Genomic DNA, 21336 nt, shown 5'->3' with positions numbered 1-21336 from the left:
CAGAGTGGTCCTTGGCAAGATGTGACTGCCCACTCTATCCTCCTTGCATGACTTCTTTCATCAATGACTCTTACCTATGAATTGACATGATTATTATTCCCCCTAGTCTCAAAATAAATAATGCAAGAGCAAAACACCTGTACCCTAATTCTCCAAAACATCACCAAAAGATCAGACCCTCAAACCCAACCCCAAAAAGATTATCATGGGTAAACTTTTACTTAGGTACATAATTCCCAACAAAACCGTGGCTACAGATCAAGCCCAAAACTTTCAGCAGCTCCTTCTCAGGACCCAGGGGAGGATGGAGGGAGAAAATCTCTGTAAAATGCTGGGCCAGCCTTCACTCCCTGCACACACGCTGGCTTCTGCAGGGAGGATTCTTCCTGGCAGTGCTCGTGTGCAGGGAAACTAGATGGAGAAAACCTGTTGGCACTGGAGTGGCTTCATGTTTAATGCAAACAGATGTTGGAGAGAGAGAGGAAGGCAGGAGATGGGAGGGGTCAGGGCCGGGCTCAGCATTGGCCTACATGGGCTTCCAATTACCTCCGCTGCTTCCTCCTGGTAGGACTGAAGTCACGAGAGAGTGATCTGGGGTGACACGCATTAGTTTCTGGGTAGATCCCTGTCTGGGTCAGGCTAGCCGCAGCCCTGGGACGGGCCACAGAGGTCAGGAGCCTCCTCAGTGACCAGAGACCCCAGAGCTTGCTCAGGCAGTTTAACAGAGACTTTGAGGAGCTCATTATTCAGCCCCTCCCTGGAGCCCCCCCGAGACACCCCAACTGGTGAAAGCCTGATGAGGAGACGGTCCAGGCAGCCCTCAGCCCTTGTCACACACAGGGGTACTCGGGAAGGTTCCCTCTCAGCCCTGAAAACCCTCTTTGCCCCCTTCACTGAGGCACCAAATTCTGTGGAAGAAGTTCTTTGGGATGCTTAAGGCAAAGGAAGGGCAACAAGCCATTGACTAGATGGCATCTAGGAGCCGGGTCTGACAGAGAAATAGTCAGTGTTCCTAAGCGAAAGGAATCGGGGCTTTTCTGCTCCAGGGAGCTGCTATTAGGATCAATACGGCACCAGAACCATCCCTTCGCTGGCCCCTCATCCAGGACAAGGACGAGCCTGTCTGCCTCAGTTTGGTCCTCCCTGAAATGAGGAGGTCGCGCTCAGGGGCTTCTTGGGTCCCTTCTCACCCTCAGTCTGTGTTCTCCTCAGAAAGGCTTCCGTGGTTCTTTCCATGGCCGCCTCCTATATCACAGGAAGGAGGCCCAGGAGGATCAACGCTAAAATTACCAGAAAGAAAAAAGAAAGACCCGGCTGCTGCCAGGGAGACTAGGAACACGGTGCGTGGCCCCTCTTCCACCAGGGCTCCAAGACTCCATTTCCCAGAATGCCTCTCGCATGACGCCATCAACGCACTGGCACTCCCAATGTAGAAGACTTCATTTCCCAGAAGGCCAGGGTCCTGACGGTACTCAAATCTTGGCATGCTGGGAATCTCTTAGGGCTGTCTCTGCTCCTGGAGTGGTCGCTCCCACGTGTGCTTCTGGGGACTTTCCTCCTTGAGAGGGGAAGAGGAGGGAGTCAAAACAAAAGGTGGGTCCCGGGCTCCCCACTCTGGCAGAGGAGACTTTCTGCTCCCTAATTTCTGGGGAGGCAGGAGACCCCGGTGGACCATTTGCAGGTAACTGAGCCTGGAAATCAGGATGGAGGAAGGGAGAAGCTCTGGTTCTTCTGCCACCGGAGAGGCGGGTCAGGGAGGGTGGGGGTGGGGGTGGAGAGGTCTCAGTTTGTGTCTTTGTGCCTTTATGTTTCATGTGTGTCTCTGTTCATCACTTTAAAGGAGCGTAGAAAACGGACAAACACGGAAGTGCTTGCATCAGGCCGGGCGGGTCTATGGGTATGGACCAGGAGCCGTGGACGAGATTTGCCCTCCCACAGAGGAGAGAATGCCACCCCCGTCCCACAGGCGGCGGGGGGAGGGTGGTGCACTCACAGGGGGCGGGGCTGGTCCTGCCATTCCCCAAAGGTCCTAGGGGACAAGCAGTCAACTTGAGCTTGGTTGGGGGGGGGGGGGGGGGAGATGCCCGTGCCCACAGGCCACGGAAGGAGCTCTGATCTCGGGCACAGAACAAATGCCAACACGTTTCCCCAACCCCCACCTGATGCCTGTCTCCTATCCCCCTATAACCTAGTAACTTCTCCTAGAAGTCTCCTGCATTCCACCCTGTGCCCCCAAAGCAGTTTCTGAATGGAATGAAGCCAAAGAGAGCAGCAGAGAGGGTAGGGAGGCTTCTTCCTGGCCAGTCCAAGGTCCTTTCCCAGCCTGAGGCTCCCTGTCCCCTCCTGTTGGGAGAGACGCCTCTGAGGCTGGGGGAAGGGCTCTGGGAGTCCCTCTGAGCCCTCCCCCCTCTAATTCCCCACAGGCAAGGAGGAAGTCTCCCCTCCTCCGGGCTCCCACCCCCTGAAGGACCACAGTCTGACCCAGGCAGAGACCCTGGAGCCAGAGGGAATGGCCCCCAGGACCCTGAGGCCCCCTTCCCAGGTGAGTGCAGTTCAGCCCCGGCCTTGGCCAAGCACCCCCAAGGCCAGGAGTGGTATCACTGCTTGCTGTAAGTGTGACCTCAAAGGTCACCCACAATCCCCAACTGTGTTCAGAGGGTTTTACAGGACCTCTGTAGCCCCTGCCTAAATGAGCCAGCCCAGGTTCCTGACAGACCCAAGTGCTGTCATTTACAAGAGTGTGACAAATTCCATCAGAGGGGAATGTCCCTGTGTCCCACCATTCCAGGGAGGGTCCAGAAACAGTCTCTGCTCCTAACCTCCAAGATCTGGAGTTTTGACAGGTCAGTCAGGCCTGCCAGGGAGGCTTTGGAAGATGTTTGGGGTGAGATCAGATGAGGGCACAGACAGTAAAAGGTGTGTTTTTAGTAGAAGAAAAAGAATGGGAATTCCAGGGGAGGGCTAAAAGGTCTGCTTTTCAAATATTATTAAACTATTAGAAACTTAGAGTGCTATTAACATACAGGAACTACTAGTCTTTTTTTTCATATTCAAATTATTTATCTTGAACCTAACAGGATTATCTAACCTATTGCTTTCTCAATATTTTTCATTTTGGTTCCTTTATTTTATTTTTTCTAAAAAAAAACTATTTAGAATATTTTTCAATGTTTACATGATTCCTATTCCCTCCTGTTACAGTAGGAAATAATTAAGATAATTAAGATCTCTCCCTTTCCCCTCCTTTATTTTATCTTCCCATTCCTTATTTAATAAAATCAAAATATTTATATGTTCCTTCTATTTTCTTCCCTAAAACCCCTTCAATCCTATTATAATATTTCACTCCCTACCCTCCCTCCATCCCCCCAGAGCTGACAAACAATTCCATTGGGTTATACATGTATTTTTTGCTCAAATCCTATTTCCATATTATTCATATTTGTAATAGAGTGATCTTTTAAAACCAAAACCCCTAATCATATACCCATAAAATCAAGTGATAAATCATGTTTTTCTTCTGAGTTTATACTCCCACAGTTCTTTCTCTCAATGTAGATTGCCTTCTTTCTCACAAGTCCCTCAGGTTTGTCCTAGATCATTATACTGCTATTAGTAGCAAAGTAAATTATTATAGCTGATCGTTCCATATTTTAGTAATATTTTTTCCTCAGAATACACAGTACTTGCTACCTTCTCACAAACTTCAAAAAAATGTTCTTACCAAAATAATTCTGACACTTGTGATGAGGAGGGCTTTCAGATCACCTTCTCTCTTCTCCATGGAATCCTTTGTCCCTCAGAGAGCACATACCCTCTCCCTAATTCCATAGAGAAAAAACATTTTAGAATGAATCACTCAAGTTTTACTTCTCCAACGTGATTCTCACTTCAGACACAAAATGCCTTTGTCGGTATTCCATTGGGCTCTGAATGACTGGTGTCTAGTGTTGGCTCTGACACTTTTCAAGGTGAAGAGTTTGGGCTGCATCCCTTGTATACTTCAGTTTCTTCAAGTTAGTTGATGAGGTACAGATTGGATGAATTTGGCAGGCTTAGCTCTTAATCTTGTGACTTTTTCTGATTTAGGGGTCAATAACATTCAAGGATGTGGCTGTGGACTTCACCCAGGAGGAGTGGTGCCTGTTGGACCCTTCTCAGAAAGAGCTGTACAGGGAAGTTGTACTAGAGAATGTGCAGAATCTACTCTTTGTGGGTAAGGACCATTTCCTTAGTTAACTGTTAATCTGCCATTAAGGGCATATCTTCATTTTATGCCAAAGGTGCAGGATTTTAAGCCTTTATCAATGATTAAAAAAATAAAACTGCTCATCTCTGCACAAGGTTCTCCTCCTACCTGGTTTTAATTTTTAAAAGCCTTTGAATTCTGTGATGTGAAGCTGGGACTTTACTTTTTTGATCCTGAAATTGTCTTCTATTTTAGGTAGCTTCAAGTGAAAACTTAAAATGGTGTTACAGATTTACATTCCTGAACCTAATCACAAAAGTCATCTAGTCAACTTTCTAATTAGACCTGATTTCTCTCTTACTACCAAAGCAGATTTTCCTTGCAGATGGCCATTGAAAGGGATACTCTACCTCCCAAGGCAGCCCCTTCTGGGGATGAGTCTGGTCTTTAGAAAAGATTTCCTGTTAAGAGGTATTAATGGGGGAGGCAGTTCCAGGAAGGCAGCATAGCAGAAGCAGAAGCTGGAACCACCCTGAGAATCTCAAACATACCTTAAAAGCATGCTTCTAAAATTCTAGAATCACAGAATGAAGAAGGCAGAGTAAGGTGAGCCTCTTGAGGAAAATAAGTTGAAAGGTAGGCAGAAAGGGTCTATTTCTGGAGAAAAAGAGGAATTAAAAAATAAAACTGGGCAAAATGGAGTACAAAAAAGCTATCCTCTATATACTGCTCTACATCCCATACCTGGGCAGAAGCCAACTTCAAGTCCTTGGTTAGCTCATTCCACCCTCACCTCTTAAAGGTAGAGATACAAAGTGTAAAGTAAAGGGGATGTACAAGAACCTATTGGGCTTCAACTAAAATCAGAAGAAGCAATTATCTCAGACAAAGGAAAAGCAAAATAGATCTGATGAAAAGAGATAAAGTTGATAATTGCATCTTAATAAAAGGTAGTATAGACAATGAGGCTATATTGATTCTTAACATATATGCATCAATTGTTATGGCCTCCAGATATTTAAAGTAGAAACTTAAAAGGAAAATATTGAGGAAATTGCCAATAAAACTATAGTGGTGGGGGATCTCAACCTTCCCCTATCAGCACTCTCACCAAAAAATAAACAAGAAAGGAATTGTATGAAATTTTAGAAATGTTGCATTTAATAGATATCTGGAGTCAACTGAATGGAATAGTAAAGGAATATATCTTCTTTTTAGCTGTACATGAAAAATACACAAAAGACCAGGGTATTTTTACCAGGGTATAAAAACTTCACAACGAAATGCAAAAAAGCAGAAATAATAACTGCAACCTTTCCCCAATGACAATGCAATAAAAGTATAGTCAATAAGAACTAATGGAAATAAAAATTTTTAATTTATTGGAAAGTGAATAATCTAATTGGTTAAAAGTAATGGGTCAATGATGCAAACAATCAGTGATGTCATAAAAGGAATGACAATGAGGAGACAACATATCTTAAGTTGTGGAATGTAACCAAAGTAGTACTTGGGAAAATTTATATCTATGCATACTTATGTCAGTAAGATAGAGAGAAAAAATGAAAAAGAACACATTAAAAATCCCCAAGTAAAGACTAAATTGGAAATCCAAAAAAATAAAAGGAGAAATGAATAAAAGTGAAAGTAAAAAACTTTTGAACTAATAAATCAGACTAGGAGTTTGTTTTCAAGATAAAAAAGGGCAAATAAAATAGAGCATTAATCTAACTACTATTTAAACAATTTGGCAAAATAGGAAAAGCAATCCTACAAAATTTTTAGTGTGATGCAAATAGGATGTTGATGGATGAACCAGGAGGAAGAAAAATAGAGAAAGAAAACTATAGGCAAATTTCCCTAATGAAGATGCAAAAATCTTAAGACAGCTCACAAAGTTTATTCTCTATGACCAGGTGGAATTTATACCAGGGATGCAAGGCTGGTTCAATATTAGGAAAACTATCAGCATAATTGATCATATTAATAAGGAATCTAACGGAAATCACATGATTATCTCAATAGATGAAGAAAAGACCTTTGACAATATACAATACTCATTCCTCTTAAAAACACTAGAAAGCAAAGTAATAAAAGGGCCATGCTTTAAAATAATAAAAAGCAGGTATCATATGCAATGGGGATCAGTTAGAAGCCTTCCCAATAAGATCAGGATTGAAGCAAGGATGCACATCATCACCACTATTATTTAATATTGTATTAGAAATGTAAGCTTTAGCAATGAGTGGAATAATAATTTTTTAATAAGTTGTTTTATTTTTTTTCTAATTGTATGTAATAGCAATTTTTAACCTTTTCCCCAATATTTTGAGATCCAAATTGTGTCCTCTCCCTTTCTTCTCTTCTCCCTCAGATGATAAGCAATTTGATCTAGGTTATACATGTATGATCACACAAAACATATTTCCATATTGGTTATGTTGTGAGAGGAGACTCCTGTAGCTAAAACCCTAAAAGAAAAATACATACAAATAAGTGAAGAATAGCCTGCTTTGATCTGCATTAAGACCCCATTTGTTCTTTCTCTGAAGGCCTATGACATTTTTCATTACAAGACCTTCAGAGTTTTCTTGGATCATTGTACTACAGAGAAGAGTGAAGTCTTTCACAGTTGGCCATTATATTGTAATAAATAGTGAACAGGATGATTTCAGAAAGAGCTGGAATTACCTGCATTAACTGATTCAGAAGGAAATAAACAGAACAAGAACAAGAACATCATATACTATAATAGCATGGAATGTTCAATTGTGATAGCTTTGGCTACTCTCAGCAATACACTATTGCTCCAGTATAATTCTGAGGGATTTATGATAAAGAATGCCTCCAGACAAAGAATTCTTGGATTTGGAATGCAGATAAAAGCATATAATTTTCCAATTTTGAAATTTTGTTTTTGTTTTGAGGTTGTGGTTTTATATGTTTATTCACTTTAAAAAATGAAAAATAAGGAAATAAAATTTAAAAAGAAGTATGAAACTGTAGCTCACAGCCCTGAATTTTGCCTAGTCTAGCAAGTTTATCCGTATTCCTCCTTCATTCTTCCTTCAAATTCCAGGCTTGATGATAGGAATGAAAAGGACAGTAATAAACATTTCATAATACCTGTTCTATGGCCTCTACTGGGTAAAGGAGTTCAGAATTATCATCAATTTCCCAATGTCCCTGTGAGTTTGATACTCTTATTGTTCTCAATTCATAGTTGAGGCAACTGAAGGAACAGAGATTAAATAACTTATCCTGGGGCACCCACTTACCATCTCTCTCAAGCTGCATTAAATTTACTTTTCTGACTCCTGACCTCTTACCCCTTCACTACCAGATGCCTTTAATTTCTAGATAATGGAGGTTATGGAACGTGCCTATCCTTCTATTATAAGAGGTGAATCAAGATGGAATTTTCTGATTGCAAATGTGTTCCATGACCTCTACCCTCCTGCAGATGTCCCAACAATGAACACAATAAAAACCATTCTGTAGGCCTTGCTTGCATGCTCTCTTTCTTTTAAGAGGAACAATTTTTTTTTTCTTTCCCAATCCCTTCTTCCATAGTCCCAGGGTTTCCAGTTCTAAGCATAAATTTTATCTCCTGTTTTCAGTGAGGGGAATCAACTCGGCTGCTAGAGTAAAAAGGTCCAAAGGTCTCCTATCCAAGGGAGTAAGGTGAAAGTGGGTGTATAAAGTCTGTTAACCCCAAAAGAATTTTATCTGTTGTAGTAGTGAAGATAGGGCTATGCTTGGGGGCCAGCAGACCAACCCTGAATTATACGGTTCATTTCCTGAGAGATGGATGATGGACTCAGTATAGAGTATGAGACATAATATATGATAGATTGTAAAATAAGATGAATATTGGGTATGTCTACATTGAATCTCATAATATCTTTCTTTTCATCTTTAGAGAAAAAAGAAATCTTACATTCCATTTTGAAAATTACTGCATGAGAGTTAAAAAGAGTGAAGTTGTTTCTCAGCTTAGCATATAATATTTACCAAGAATGACCAGGTGATGGTGTATGCAACGTGATGGGAATGGAATATCTGAAAGGTTAGGTTAGATTGACAAAATTATAAGATTAATTAAATAGTGACTTTTAAAAGAAAGACAGAGAGGGCAATGGACAAAGATTGTTCCATACTGTGAACAAAGCATACTTAGGCACAGGGTTGGAGTTCTAGTCTACTTGCAAAGAAGTGGGTCAGGTCACTTCTCCATTGTTTACTTATGACATGAGTTGTGAAGAATGATGAGAACCTTGGTCCTGTCTTTGTCACAGATCCATTGTGAAGTTTTGTTGTTATTCATTGTTATATGTAAAAGTATTTCTAAAATGTTCCATCTTGCAGTTATGACCAAATGGTGTATCCAAGTCTGGTTCTGAATGTTTATGTTTGAAAGCTCCTTTTGCCCTTGGGAAATAGAATAGAATAGAAGTAGAAATAGGATAGAAATAAAAATCCATTTACTTAATGCCATCATAGGAAAGAATTTATATATTGTGTGTATGTCCCTTTTCCATCTGTGTTCAGATCATTATGTTTTCTTTAGAGGCAGAGACTAATGTTGAAGTGAAGGAGATGTCTACAAAGCTTAGCCTTTTTGTGGAAGGATCTGGCCCTCCAAGAGGTATGAGTAAGGATCCCTGTGACTTCATTTTGAGCAAAATCAGTGATTCTAAAATGAAGGTAAATAAAAATCCAAAGAGTGACTGTGAATTTGATGAAATCGCAGAGAAATTCAGCCAGCATTCAGTCCTAAATTGGAATATGAAATTGACCTCAGGAAATGACTGTTGTGGGGATAGCAAATATACCAAATGCTTTCCTGAAAAAGTAGGATTTGATCAGTCACATGAGAAACCTCCTGAAATGCCCATGTATCAAGGTAACCTAGGGAGAATCACCTCTGGCTCAAGTTTAGACCTCACAAGACATTCAAAGAGTAAGCATGTAGAGATGTTTTCTGTGAGTAATAAAGGGATGAGACCTTTCAGTCAGAATTCTGAGCTTGGTTCATATCAAGTAATCCACTCTGGAGAGAGGCCTCATGAATGTAAAGAATGTGGAAAGGTCACACACAGGGACAGTGTTACTACACATCAGAGAATCCACAATGGAGAGAAACCTTATGAATGTACAAAATGTGGAAAGGCTTTCACTAAAAGGAATTGTCTTGCTAAGCATCAGAGAATCCACACTGGAGTGAAACCTTATGAATGTAAACAATGTGGAAAGGTTTTCACAGAGAGGGACACTCTTGCTGAGCATCAGAGAATCCACACAGGAGAGAAACCTTATCAATGTAAACACTGTGGAAAGGCTTTCACCCTGAGGAGCAGTCTTGTAAGACATCAGAGAATCCACACTGGAGAGAAACCTTATGAATGTAAAAAATGTGGAAACGCTTTCACATGGAGGAGCTCTCTTGCTGAACATCAGAGAATCCACACTGGAGAGAGACCTCATGAATGTACCCAATGTGGAAAGGCCTTCACAAAAAGGAGCAATCTTGTTAGACACCAGAGAATTCACACTGGAGAGAAACCTTACGAATGTAAACAATGTGGAAAGGCTTTCACATGGAGGGAATATCTTGTTATACATCAGAGAATTCACACTGGAGAGAAACCTTACGAATGTAAACAATGTGGAAAGGCTTTCACATGGAGGGGAAATCTTGTTATACATCAGAGAATCCACACTGAAGAGAAATCTTATGAATGTAAAAACTGTAGAAAGGTTTTCACAAGGAGGGGTGATCTTGTTAGATATCAGAGAATCCACACTGGAGAGAAACCTCATGAATGTAAATAGTGTGGAAAGGCTTTCACAGAGAGGGGAAATCTTCTTATACATCAGAGAGTTCACACTAGAGAGAAACCTTATGAATGTAAACAATGTGGAAAAGCATTTAAATGGAGGAGAAATCTTGTTATACATCAGAGAATTCACACTGGAGAGAAACATTATGAATTTAAACACTGTGGAAAGCCTTTCACACAAAGGGACTCTCTTGCTGAACATCAGAGAACCCACACTGGAGAGAAACCTTATGAATGTAAACAATGTGGAAAGGCTTTCACAGAGAGGGACACTCTTGCTGAGCATCAGAGAATCCACACTGGAGAGAAACCTTATGAATGTAAACACTGTGGAAAGCCTTTCACACAAAGGGCCTCTCTTGCTGAACATCAGAGACTGGAACATCAGAGACTGGAGAGAAACCTTATGGATGTAAAAACTGTAGAAAGGTTTTCACAAGGAGGGGTGATCTTGTTAGACATCAGAGAATCCACACTGGAGAGAAACCTCATGAATGTAAACAATGTGGAAAGGCTTTCACAGAGAGGGGAAATCTTTTTATACATCAGAGAGTTCACACTGGAGAGAAACCTTATGAATGTAAACAATGTGGAAAAGCATTCAAATGGAGGAGAAATCTTGTTATACATCAGAGAATTCACACTGGAGAGAAATCTTATGAATTTAAACACTGTGGAAAGCCTTTCACACAAAGGGACTCTCTTGCTGAACATCAGAGAATCCACACTGGAGAGAAACCTTATGGATGTAAAAACTGTAGAAAGGTTTTCACAAGGAGGGGTGATCTTGTTAGACATCAGAGAATCCACACTGGAGAGAAACCTCATGAATGTAAACAATGTGGAAAGGCTTTCACAGAGAGGGGAAATCTTTTTATACATCAGAGAGTTCACACTGGAAAGAAACCTTATGAATGTAAACAATGTGGAAAAGCATTCAAATGGAGGAGAAATCTTGTTATACATCAGAGAATTCACACTGGAGAGAAATCTTATGAATTTAAACACTGTGGAAAGCCTTTCACACAAAGGGACTCTCTTGCTGAACATCAGAGAACCCACACTGGAGAGAAACCTTATGCATGTAAACAATGTGGAAAGGCTTTCACAGAGAGGGACACTCTTGCTGAGCATCAGAGAATCCACACTGGATAGAATCCTTATGAATGTAAATACTGTGGAAATATTTTCACACAGAGTGGTTCTCTTGCTGCACATCAGAATATCCACACTGGAGAGAAACATTATGAATGTAAACAATGTGGAAAGGCTTTCACTAAAAGGGACTGTCTTGCTAAGCATCAGAGAATCCACACCAGAGAGAGACCTTAGGTATGTAAACAATGTGGAAAGGCTTTCACAAGGAGGGGCAATGTTGTTAGACATCAGTGAATCCACTCTGGAAAAAAAATTATATATGTAAACAGTGTGGGAGGATATTCACAAGAAGGGGCTCTTTTGCTAAGTATCAGAGAATCCACCCTGGGGAGAAATCTCATGAGTGAGCCTGAGGTTATAGTTGCCACACTTAGCTTATTAAACATAAGAGGATCCACACTAAAGAGAAATTTTAGGAGTATGATCCATGTGGTAAGGCCTTCAGGCAATAATCTCTTATTCCTAAGCCAGAATTCCTTTTGGTTAGAAATCTTATTCCTTTGACAAAAGTTGGATGAGATGTGGGAAGATTGAAAAAGAAACGAATTTGGGGGGTTATTTTGAACTAATTCAACCATTCTGGAGAGGTCCATTTGGAACTATGTCCAAAGTACTTTAAAAAAACATCTATATATGTTAAAAATACAAAACACTTAAAGGTACTCTTGTTAGGGTGACAAAAGTATTCTAAATTAAGAGGAAACTTCAATTTGGAAATGGCTGAGCAAATGGTGGCATATGATTGTAATGCAATCCTATTATTTTATCATTAATGAGAAGAAGGAGGAGCTCAGAAAAACCTGGAAAGACTTGAAAAATGTTGCAAACTTTTTAATTTAATTTAATAAAAATTCTTCATTTTATATTTTGTAATGTTCCCTATCTCTTGTTTGAGCTTAAATTCCTTCCGTTCCCATAGATCTGACAGATATACTATTTCATGTTCCTCTGCTTATAATATCACTCTTCGTGTTGTCATATACCTATTGTGAACTTATCTTGGTATATGATGAGAGAAATTACTCTAAACCTAATTTTTCCCATACCTGTTTTCCCAGCAATTTTTGTCAAATAGTGAGTTCTTCCTAAAACCTGGGATTTTTTAATATATCGAAAAGCTGTGATCTTTGGGTTTATCAAACACTACCTTGCTTATGTCATTTACCCTTAGTCTAGTCCATTGATCCACCCTTCCGTCTCTTAGCCAATAATATATTGTTTTGATGATCACTTGTTTTACAGTATACTTTGAGATCTTGTAAAGCTTAGCCTCCATGTAAATTATATGTAAATTAGCTTATTTAGTATTGTCCTTTTTATTATATTAGCTCATCCTACTCAAGAATAATGAATGTTTTTCCAGTTGTTTAGATCTAGTTTTATTTGTGTTTGACATGTTTTGTAGTGGTGTTCATATAATTTCTGAGTCTGTCTTGGCAAAAAGATTCTCAAATATTTTATATTGTCCACAGTGATTTTAAATGGAGTTTCCCTTTCTAATTCTTGCTGCTGATTTTTGATGGAAATATATAAGAATTCTGATGATTTATGTAGGTTTATTTTTATCCTACAACTTTGCTAAAATTATTCATTATTTCTATTAGCCTTTTAATTGATTTTCCAGGATTCTCTAACTTCATATTATCTGCAAAGAGTGATAGTTTAGTTCTGGATTAGTTTTTGTCCCCTTCCAAAGGCCTGATCAGATATTTTGTGTTCACTCAAATCACTCTAGACAATATAAAGTATTTTAAGAGTTGTATGATCAATAGGGAACACCATTCTTTTTGGACTGAAGGGGTGTACAAGAAATGATTACAGGAAGGACTTCACCTTGAGCTCATACTTGACTATAGACTGGAAACACGCTTGAAGTAAGATTCAGTGTCTTGCATTCACTAGGAAAAGCATTTTTCTGTAGCCCAGTCATCATAGACTGTCCCACAGATGAGCATTCATTAAACTCCCGAAATTTCATACTATACAAAATAATACTACAATGTTAAGGACTTTTTCTCTGAAATCCTAATGCTCACCATTCTTCCTCAGTATTTGTTGGCATTCATCTATTACAGTTTTTTTAGTTATTGCCTACTTAGTTGACACTAATTTCCTGTTTTGTGCTGCAACATGTATCTTTCCAAACAAACAAATAAAAGTGAATGGGGAAGATGTGGAAGGGATAGAGGACCTTTTCCCTGCTGTTCAGTCCATTCTTTCCAAGGACTGAGGTTCATGATGCAGTTGGCTGATTTCTGGGACTGAGCAAAAGTCCCACTCCTCTGATGAAGTAATAAGGGAGGATTTGAGATGTACAACTCCACCTTGTCTCTCCAAATATCAGCACAGGTTTGACAGTGCTACTAAAAGTTAAACTGTCTGCAGCTTTCTTAACCCTTTTTGGGCTCAAGGAAAAGGAAAAAGCATATGAATTGGGAAACATCCAACTAGTATTAGTTTTTGCTGATTTTCTTATCTATTTTGTGGATTCTTTTCATTGGAACTCAAGAACTATGTGTTTCTCACTATGAAAAGGAAAACATTGGAGGGGCTAAAGGGGAGCAAGTCCATGTCTTTTGTGACAAGGAAATCACTTTAAAAGACTGATATATATTAATTTAAGGTCACCAAGGAATTCAGCTATGTAATTCCTTAATGAAAACTCAAGTCAACAGTCAACCTTTTATGGAGTTTAATTACAAACAGGAGGAAGAGAAGTATTAGAGAGAGAGAAGGGAATAGGGCTTAAATACCCCCTCTGTTTAGGCGGGGCCAAAAGGCCCAAGCCCTTAGATAGCTGAGGCAAAGAAAAGAGATCAGTCCCTATCACTCATGTGACCAAAATGGAGAAACCATCTCAGGGGCCTCCACCTCCAGCTTCCTTCAGAGCAAGCTTCTCAGAGCACCACCTCTCAGAGCAAAAACTCTCCAACCAACTCCAGTCCTAATACCCTGCTATCTTTTAAGGAAACCATCCAAGTTCCCTCCCCTCAGTTCTCACATCTACCAATCACTGTCCATGTCTTCCCTGTGCCAATGGTGGCTCTAGCTTAACCCAGGACCGCCCAGAGGTCTGTGGCTTTGCACATGTCTGTTGAAGGTCATATTCTCAAATAATTAAATTTTGATCTATGCTGCAGCCCTTCCTAAATCCTGTTAGGACTGAGTAGGGTGGAGATTGTATCAATTCTAAAATCAATCATGACTCAAAGAACTTCCTGTTCTATGTTTAAGCATAGGTCAAAGCCCTTTCCATTGTTTAGCAAAAGGTTTCTGTCCTAAAGAAATCTTAAGTAGGGAGGAGAATGACCTTCCCATGCCAATGGGGTTCACATTCCAATAGACTATCAGTAGGAAATTTTTCAAGTGTGAATTTTCCCAATGGTGAAATTTCCAACGTTTATAAGTCTAAGAAATTTTAAGGTTTACACTTTGAAAACTCACAGATAAACAAATTGTGATAGTCTGGGGTAAAATCCTATCAGATCCAGTGTAGAGTGTTGATACTCTGTGAGGACTAAAATATAAAAAGAGAGAATAAAGAAAATAAAGAGTGAGTGATTACTGTATGGGAAGATTATAGGAGGAAACTTTCTCTATAAATTTCTAAGACTTTAAAAAGTCAATTGAATGGGAAAAGCAATCAGCCTTGCAAAACCAGATCTTGTTTGAGTTACGGAATTTCTAAACAAGCAAATGGGATTATCATGATGTATTAATTTGACTATGGTTCTGCATTGATTTGTAAGAATTGATCTTTATTCCAATATCCGGGCCTGCCGGACTTCAACGGTGGGGTTCGGGGAGCAGCCACCTAAAAAGAACCCATAGGGGGAGAGAGGGGGAGACCAAGCACGCAATAGAGAGACAGAGTCAATCTGGTAGTGTCAAGGCTCCATTTATTACAGGTGTAAGGCAGAATATATAGGCTTAAGGTAAAGGGGGGTTGTTGGTGGTAACTAAAGACTGCTTGTACCAGGAGGGAACATGAAGAATGGTTATTGTTATGTTTTGTGGCTGTTGGTCTTGGCGACGCCTGGGAGGTAACTTGTTTGTTCGGTTTCCCTAGGATCCTAAATCTTGTTTCAGGTCAAGTTGTCCCCGAATATGGTCTCTGACAATTCCCCCTTTCTTTTTTATAGAGGGAAGGTTTTAAGTCAGGACCGCAGCGACGGCCCCTGTCTTAGGCTACACAGGGGGAGTTGCTTGACCATCAAGGGTCAAGGACCTGTGCTATTCCCGTCATTGGGTTACAGCCCTGCTAGTAAATTGGAGACGATCAGTAGGAATGTGTGGTCGGTCAGTATCTGTTATTTCGATACGATGGTATTGGACCGTAGGGAACTTAGTAAGGGCTGAGTCAATGTTTGATTTAATAAATCCAGTCAGGCGTTGGAAAGCCCAAGGGCCAAAGGTGAGTATTAGGAGGATGATAATAAAGGGAGCTATTATTGTGGGAATTAGGGTAGAGAGCCAAGGGGTTTTTCTTAAAAGATTGTTGTACCATCCTTCTTGGGCCTCGGCCTTCTTTTTTCTAAGGGCTAGGCGTTCTCTTAATTTTGCCATTGATTCTCTGACTATGCCTGTGTGGTCAGCATAAAAGCAACATTCTTCTTTAATGGCTACACATAATCCCCCTTCTTTTAAAAAAAAGTAGGTCGAGGCCACGTCTGTTCTGCAGTACAACTTCTGAGAGGGAGGATAGGGATTTTTCTAAAGCAGAAACAGACTTTTCTAGGATCTCAATGTCAGTTGTCATATCAGCATGTAAAGTTGTGAGGTGTTGGGTCTGTAGGTAAGCGGTGGTGCCGGTACCAATGCCGGCAGCAAGACCACCAATACCTAGAATAATGGCAATAGTAGAGAGGGGTTCCCGTTTAACCCGAGGGAACGGAGACAAAATTTTTTCTAAAGCAGTGTCTGTGTGATAAGTAATTCTGGGCCATAATTGTATAAGTACACAGAATTCTGAGGAGGTATTAAAAACCTGAAGGGAGATGCAGGGGGTGAGGCCGGTGTTGCAGGCCCAAAAGGTGTTATTGGGGGCCTCTAGATAATAAGGGGAGTGGGAGATGGGAAGGGTAACATTACAAAGATGGGAGTGAGAGGAAGGGGTGTGACCTATGCAAAGGCCTTTTCCGGAGACTTCGGCAAGGGTAAAGTGGTGGGGGAACCGGGCGCATCGAGGGGAAGGGGTAGAGGTGTTGTAAGGGTGATCGGTAAAGGCGATTCCTTCATAGTATGGGGGCTGCGAGTGGAGACATAGCCAACAACTGATTGTAAGGTTTGGGGCAGTAGCATTCAAAACCAAATAGGAGCTATCAATGAGTTTGAGGAGTCTATCAGTGGTACCAGGAGGTATTTTGGGAATAGGGGTAGGTGGGAGTGTAAGGGGGGGGAATTGGGTGGGGGAGAGGGGTCGGGGGGGCTGGGGGAACTGATATGAAGGGCGGTGTTGGTCGGTGAGAACAAAATTAGGACCCATAGAGTTGGTAATAGGGGTCACGCGCAGTCGGAGTGTGAAGAGAAAGACATCATCGGGGCCCCTTTTATAAAGGCGCAGTCCCCAGGTGAGTCCTTCTGTCCAACGGGGATCCGTTTTGCCCTTGTTGGTGAATTTGATAATAAGGGGATTACAATTGGGGGGATTAAAGGAGCAGGTCTGAGGGCGGGAGGGATTTCGGGCGATGGTAATCAAATCTTTGTTGGTGATCCAATAAGCAGTGCCAAAAGTCACACAGCCCCATGTGGCACAGAATCCATCTGACTGGCCCCCACAGTGGTCTGGCTGGCCGAACCCAGGGCAGCCGTATAGAGGGTATTGGGTATATTGAGTCCAATAGTCCTTAATCGGGAGACCAGGCACATTTGGGGCGCAATAGTGCATTGATGACTGGTATGGGATACCGAGGACACAAAGGTCGATGGTCAGTTGGGGGTACCATGTAAGGCGCGGCCACTGGGAACTGGAGACAGAGGCAAGAACGGCTTGGTTAACTGGATTGACAATCTCCAATACTTGATGAACGGGGATGTGTGGACTTCCTGATCTGGTGGCTGGTAGCAGGATACAGATGAGGGTTACTGTCAGAACTGTCGCCATCTGTTCCGTTGTGAAGTAGCTGAAAGAGAACAGATTTTCTCAGGGATGGTCCCTGGAAGGTGATTAAGGGGAGGGGATATTTGTGGTTTTGATTAATCATGACGGGACCCAGCGGGCGTTGTTTGCTTTGGCATCAAAGATGCAAGCTGAGCCTTTTCCCCAAGTGAGGACAGGGTCAGGGCCTTGCCAAAGGCCTGTAAGTGGGTCTCGCCAAAGGACTTTTGCCAGATCGGATGTGGTGTGTGGATGCCAGTGGCGATCAGCAGCAGAGCGTCCCTCCTCATCCAGAGTGAGGAAGTTAAGAACAAAAAGTGCATGCGAAAGAAGCAGGGTCTGGTTGCCACCTAGTGGGTAAAAGGTTTCCTGGGTCTTAAGTTTGAAGAGGGTGTTCTTGAGGGTTTGGTGTGCACGTTCAACAATACCTTGTCCTTGTGGGTTGTAAGGGATACCTGAAACATGTTTTATGCCTAGCTGGGAACAGAATTGTTTAAAGGCCTGGCTGGTGTAGCCGGGGCCATTATCTGTCTTGATGGAGAGGGGTTTCCCCATTATGGACATAGCAAGGAACATATGTTTGATAACGTGCTTTGTGGCTTCACCGGATTGTGCAGATGCAAAAAGAAAGCCGCTAAACGTATCAATGGAGACATGGACATACTTGAGTCTAGCGAAAGAGGGGACGTGAGTAACGTCCATTTGCCATAGATGGCCGGGGAGAAGACCTCGGGGGTTGATCCCCAGATGGGGTTCAGGCAAGAGAGTAACACAATTCTTGCAACCTTTAACAATTGACCTGGCCTGTTCCCTGGTGATTTTGTAGGCCAGGCGAAGGGTTTGAGAGTTGAGGTGGTGAAGTCTATGTGCCTCTGTTGCAAGGGAGACAGGATCGGTTGAGGGATGGGGAGGGGGGGTAGTTGTGGCAACCAAGGCTGCTAAACGAGTGTGTTGATCCGCAAGATCATTCCCGAAAGACAAAGGGCCTGGGAGGCCGGAGTGGGCACGTATGTGACCCGTGAAAAAGGGACAGGACCGCTCTCTAATGACTTGTTGAAGTTGGGAAAAAAGGGAAAAGGTGGCGGTTGTTGGCTGAACAGCGGGAACAATCTCGAGTCTGAGCAGAGATTGAACAACATATCTGCTATCCGAATAGAGGTTAAATGGGGTATCAGGCAGGGAATGGAAAACAGTTAGAGCTGCATAAAGCTCTACCAGCTGTGCAGACTCATAAGGTGTTTTGATAGAGCGGGGGCGGTTATTTATAACTATGGCAGCAAGGCCAGTTTTAGAGCCGTCCACGAAGACCGTGGGTGCCCCCGGGATAGGTGAGAATCGGGTTTGGCGTGTAAGTATGAAGGGGGTAAGGGTGAAAAACTGCAATAATTTATTACTGGGCATGTGGTTGTCCAAGATGCCCTGGTAGGTAGAGATGAGTATAGCCCAATTGTCATTTTGAGATTTGAGCCAGTCAAGCTGCTCCTTATTATAGGGGGAAACCACATGGTCAGGGGAGCGGCCGAAATGCCGGGTGGAGAGACGGATGCCCATCATTGCTAATCGGGCGATCAGGTCAGGATAAGGGGCAAGAATCTTCCGGTTATACATAGGGAGGTGGATCCAGATGAGTGGAGAGGGATCTTGCCATAGAAGTCCCGTGGGGGAGAATTCAGTGGGAAAGATAAGAAGGTAGAGGGGAAGGTGGGGAGAAAAATATCCAATGTTCTGTGTAGCTATAGCTTGTTCTACTTTCTTAAGGGAAGCTTCACCTGCTGGGGTTAGGGAACGAGGGGAGGAGGGGTCAGCATCCCCTCGAAGGATGTCTTCCAGAGGGCGAAGGTCCGCCTTGGCAAGTTGTAGATAGGGGCGTAGCCAATTGATGTCCCCTAAAAGTTTCTGGAAATCATTAAGGGTTTTGAGAGTGGAGCGTGTGAGTGAAACCTTATGTGAAAATAAGGAGTCAAGCTCAAGGCGGAATCCCAGGAAGGTGAAGGGGTACTGGGTCTGGACCTTGTCAGGGGCTATTCTGAAGCCCCGGGCCTGGAGTGCACATACAATGGTCTGAGCTATAGTCTGTGTTAAGTGGAAGGATGGAGCTGCTATCAGGAGGTCATCCATATAATGAATGATGTAAGCTGAAGGGAATTGTGTCCTTACAGGGTTAATGGACTGAGCTACAAACTTTTGGCATAAGGTCGGGGAGTTGGCCATTCCTTGTGGGAGGACTCGCCATGCGAAACGGGGGTTGGGCCCAATGTGATTAACTATGGGAATGGAAAATGCGAAGCGGGGACTGTCGGCTGGGTCAAGGGGAATAGAAAAGAAACAGTCCTTGATATCAATGACTATTTTACTAAAACCTTTTGGGATGGCAATTGGAGAAGGGAGGCCTGGTTGTAAAGCCCCCATGGGAAGCATGGTTTTATTGACTTCTCTTAGGTCCTGCAAAAGCCTCCATCCCCCAGATTTCTTTTTGATAACGAAAATGGGCGTGTTCCAGGGGGAATTAGAGGGTTCTAGGTGCCCTAATGAAAGTTGCTCCTGCACCAGCGTTATGGCAGCCTGAACCTTCTCAGATGTTAAGGGCCACTGATCAATCCAGACAGGGGAGTCAGATTTCCATGTAATTTTATCAGCCTGGAGTGCAGGAGGATCAGTGACCCTTATGAAAAATTTTGTGAAAAACTTTGCAGCCCCAGACCTTCCCTGTCCTTATGGGGTCGAAAGGAAATGGGGTGGGGGAGGCCTTGTTCCCTTTTTCCAAGGCCCTTTCCTGGAAGGTATCCAGATTTTAACATCATGGTGGTGACAGGGTCACTAGGGCTAACCATGAGAAGTCTCATTTGGGCTAGGATGTCTCTGCCCCAGAGATTGACTGGAAGCCCTGCAACCACATATGGGCGGGTGGTGCCTCTATTGCCCTCAGTATCTTGCCAAGTAAGGATCTTAGAGCTCTGAAGGGTGTCTTGGACTTGGCCTATTCCTGATAAATGGGTAGATGAAGGTTGAAGGGGCCAGGAGCGGGGCCAGTGAGCCTGAGAAATAACAGTGGAATCCGCTCCTGTATCTAGTAATCCAGTGAAGGTTTTCCCTTCGATTTTCAACTGGAGTGTGGGTCGGGACTCAGTAAGTTGCTGCACCCAGTAAATATTGGAGGAGCCTGGGGAGGAGGGGCCCCGTGTGTGGGCTACCGCTGGAAAATTGCCAATCATGGGGAGGGGGAGGGCTTGGGCTAAGCGTTTGCCTGCAGGGATGGTAACAGGGCCATGTGGAGATTCTATGATGATTTTTATTTCCCCTGTGTAATCATTATCAACAAGGGTGGGATGTACTACAACACCTTGCAGGGTGGTGAGTGCTCTACCTATGACCAAGAAAAACATACCAGGGGGTGGTGGTCCAAATTTGCCAGTAGGGAGAATTATTGGGCCCTCCTCAGGTGTCAGTATTCTGGTGGTGGAGGCACAGAGGTCCAAGCCTGCGCTACCTGCTGTGGCTCGAGTAAGGGAGCTGGACAGGGGCTCCCGAAGGAGCCCCGCACCCCGTTTCCCTGTACCGGGGGAAATATCTGCCCATTAAAGGTGGTTCTGGATCGGCAGTCTCGGGCCCAGTGCCGGCCCTTCCTACACTTTGGGCAAATGCTAGGCGGTGGTTTGTGAGGGGCTATTATTGGTGCGGGTGCCTGCCTAGGATTTTTTCCAGAAGGGCATTGACGTGCAAAATGACCAAGTTGTCCGCATTTAAAGCAATTGCGGGGGGTGTTGGGGCGAGAAGCCTGGATGGCTGCCCCTATGGCTAGGGAGATGGACTTGTTTATTTTATGATCATAAGCATCAATATCATTGCATAAGCGGATCATTCCATCTAGATCAAGATCTCTTGCTTTTCCTCTTAGGGCAGCTTTACAGGCAGAATTAGCATTTTCGATTGCCAAATGTCTCACCATCGGGTTATCTGCTCCATCTTGGCCCAAGACCCTTTCAGCAGTTTCTAAAAGTTTTGCAACAAATTGAGCGTATGGCTCATTGGGTCCCTGGAGAATTTTTGAG

At 42.8% G+C, this 21336-nt stretch overlaps 1 protein-coding gene across 7 annotated transcripts in view; it reads left to right on the top strand.

Moving 5' to 3' along the window:
• The first annotated feature begins 1453 nt into the window (after positions 1 to 1453).
• The window catches only part of LOC100619883 (zinc finger protein OZF-like), a 32833-nt gene continuing 12950 nt past the window's right edge, over positions 1454 to 21336 (top strand). The window contains exons 1-6 of one of the 7 annotated variants that reach the window (XM_056825801.1): positions 1544 to 1681; positions 1841 to 1897; positions 2209 to 2280; positions 2424 to 2542; positions 4090 to 4216; positions 8760 to 8837. In XM_056825801.1, coding sequence (XP_056681779.1) covers positions 1894 to 1897; positions 2209 to 2280; positions 2424 to 2542; positions 4090 to 4216; positions 8760 to 8837 — 400 coding nt within the window. In that variant the 5' untranslated portion in view covers positions 1544 to 1681; positions 1841 to 1893. Of the gene's footprint in view, positions 1682 to 1840; positions 1898 to 2208; positions 2281 to 2423; positions 2543 to 4089; positions 4217 to 8759; positions 12054 to 21336 lie in introns of those variants that run through there. The other 6 variants (XM_056825800.1, XM_056825803.1, XM_056825802.1 and 3 more) reach the window with 6 other exon arrangements.

This window comes from Monodelphis domestica, chromosome 4 (assembly GCF_027887165.1).
Source record: "Monodelphis domestica isolate mMonDom1 chromosome 4, mMonDom1.pri, whole genome shotgun sequence".
Classification (NCBI taxonomy): Eukaryota; Metazoa; Chordata; class Mammalia; order Didelphimorphia; family Didelphidae; genus Monodelphis; species Monodelphis domestica.
Note: the sequence above shows the minus strand (reverse complement) of the source record. Positions and strands in the feature narration are given on the sequence as shown.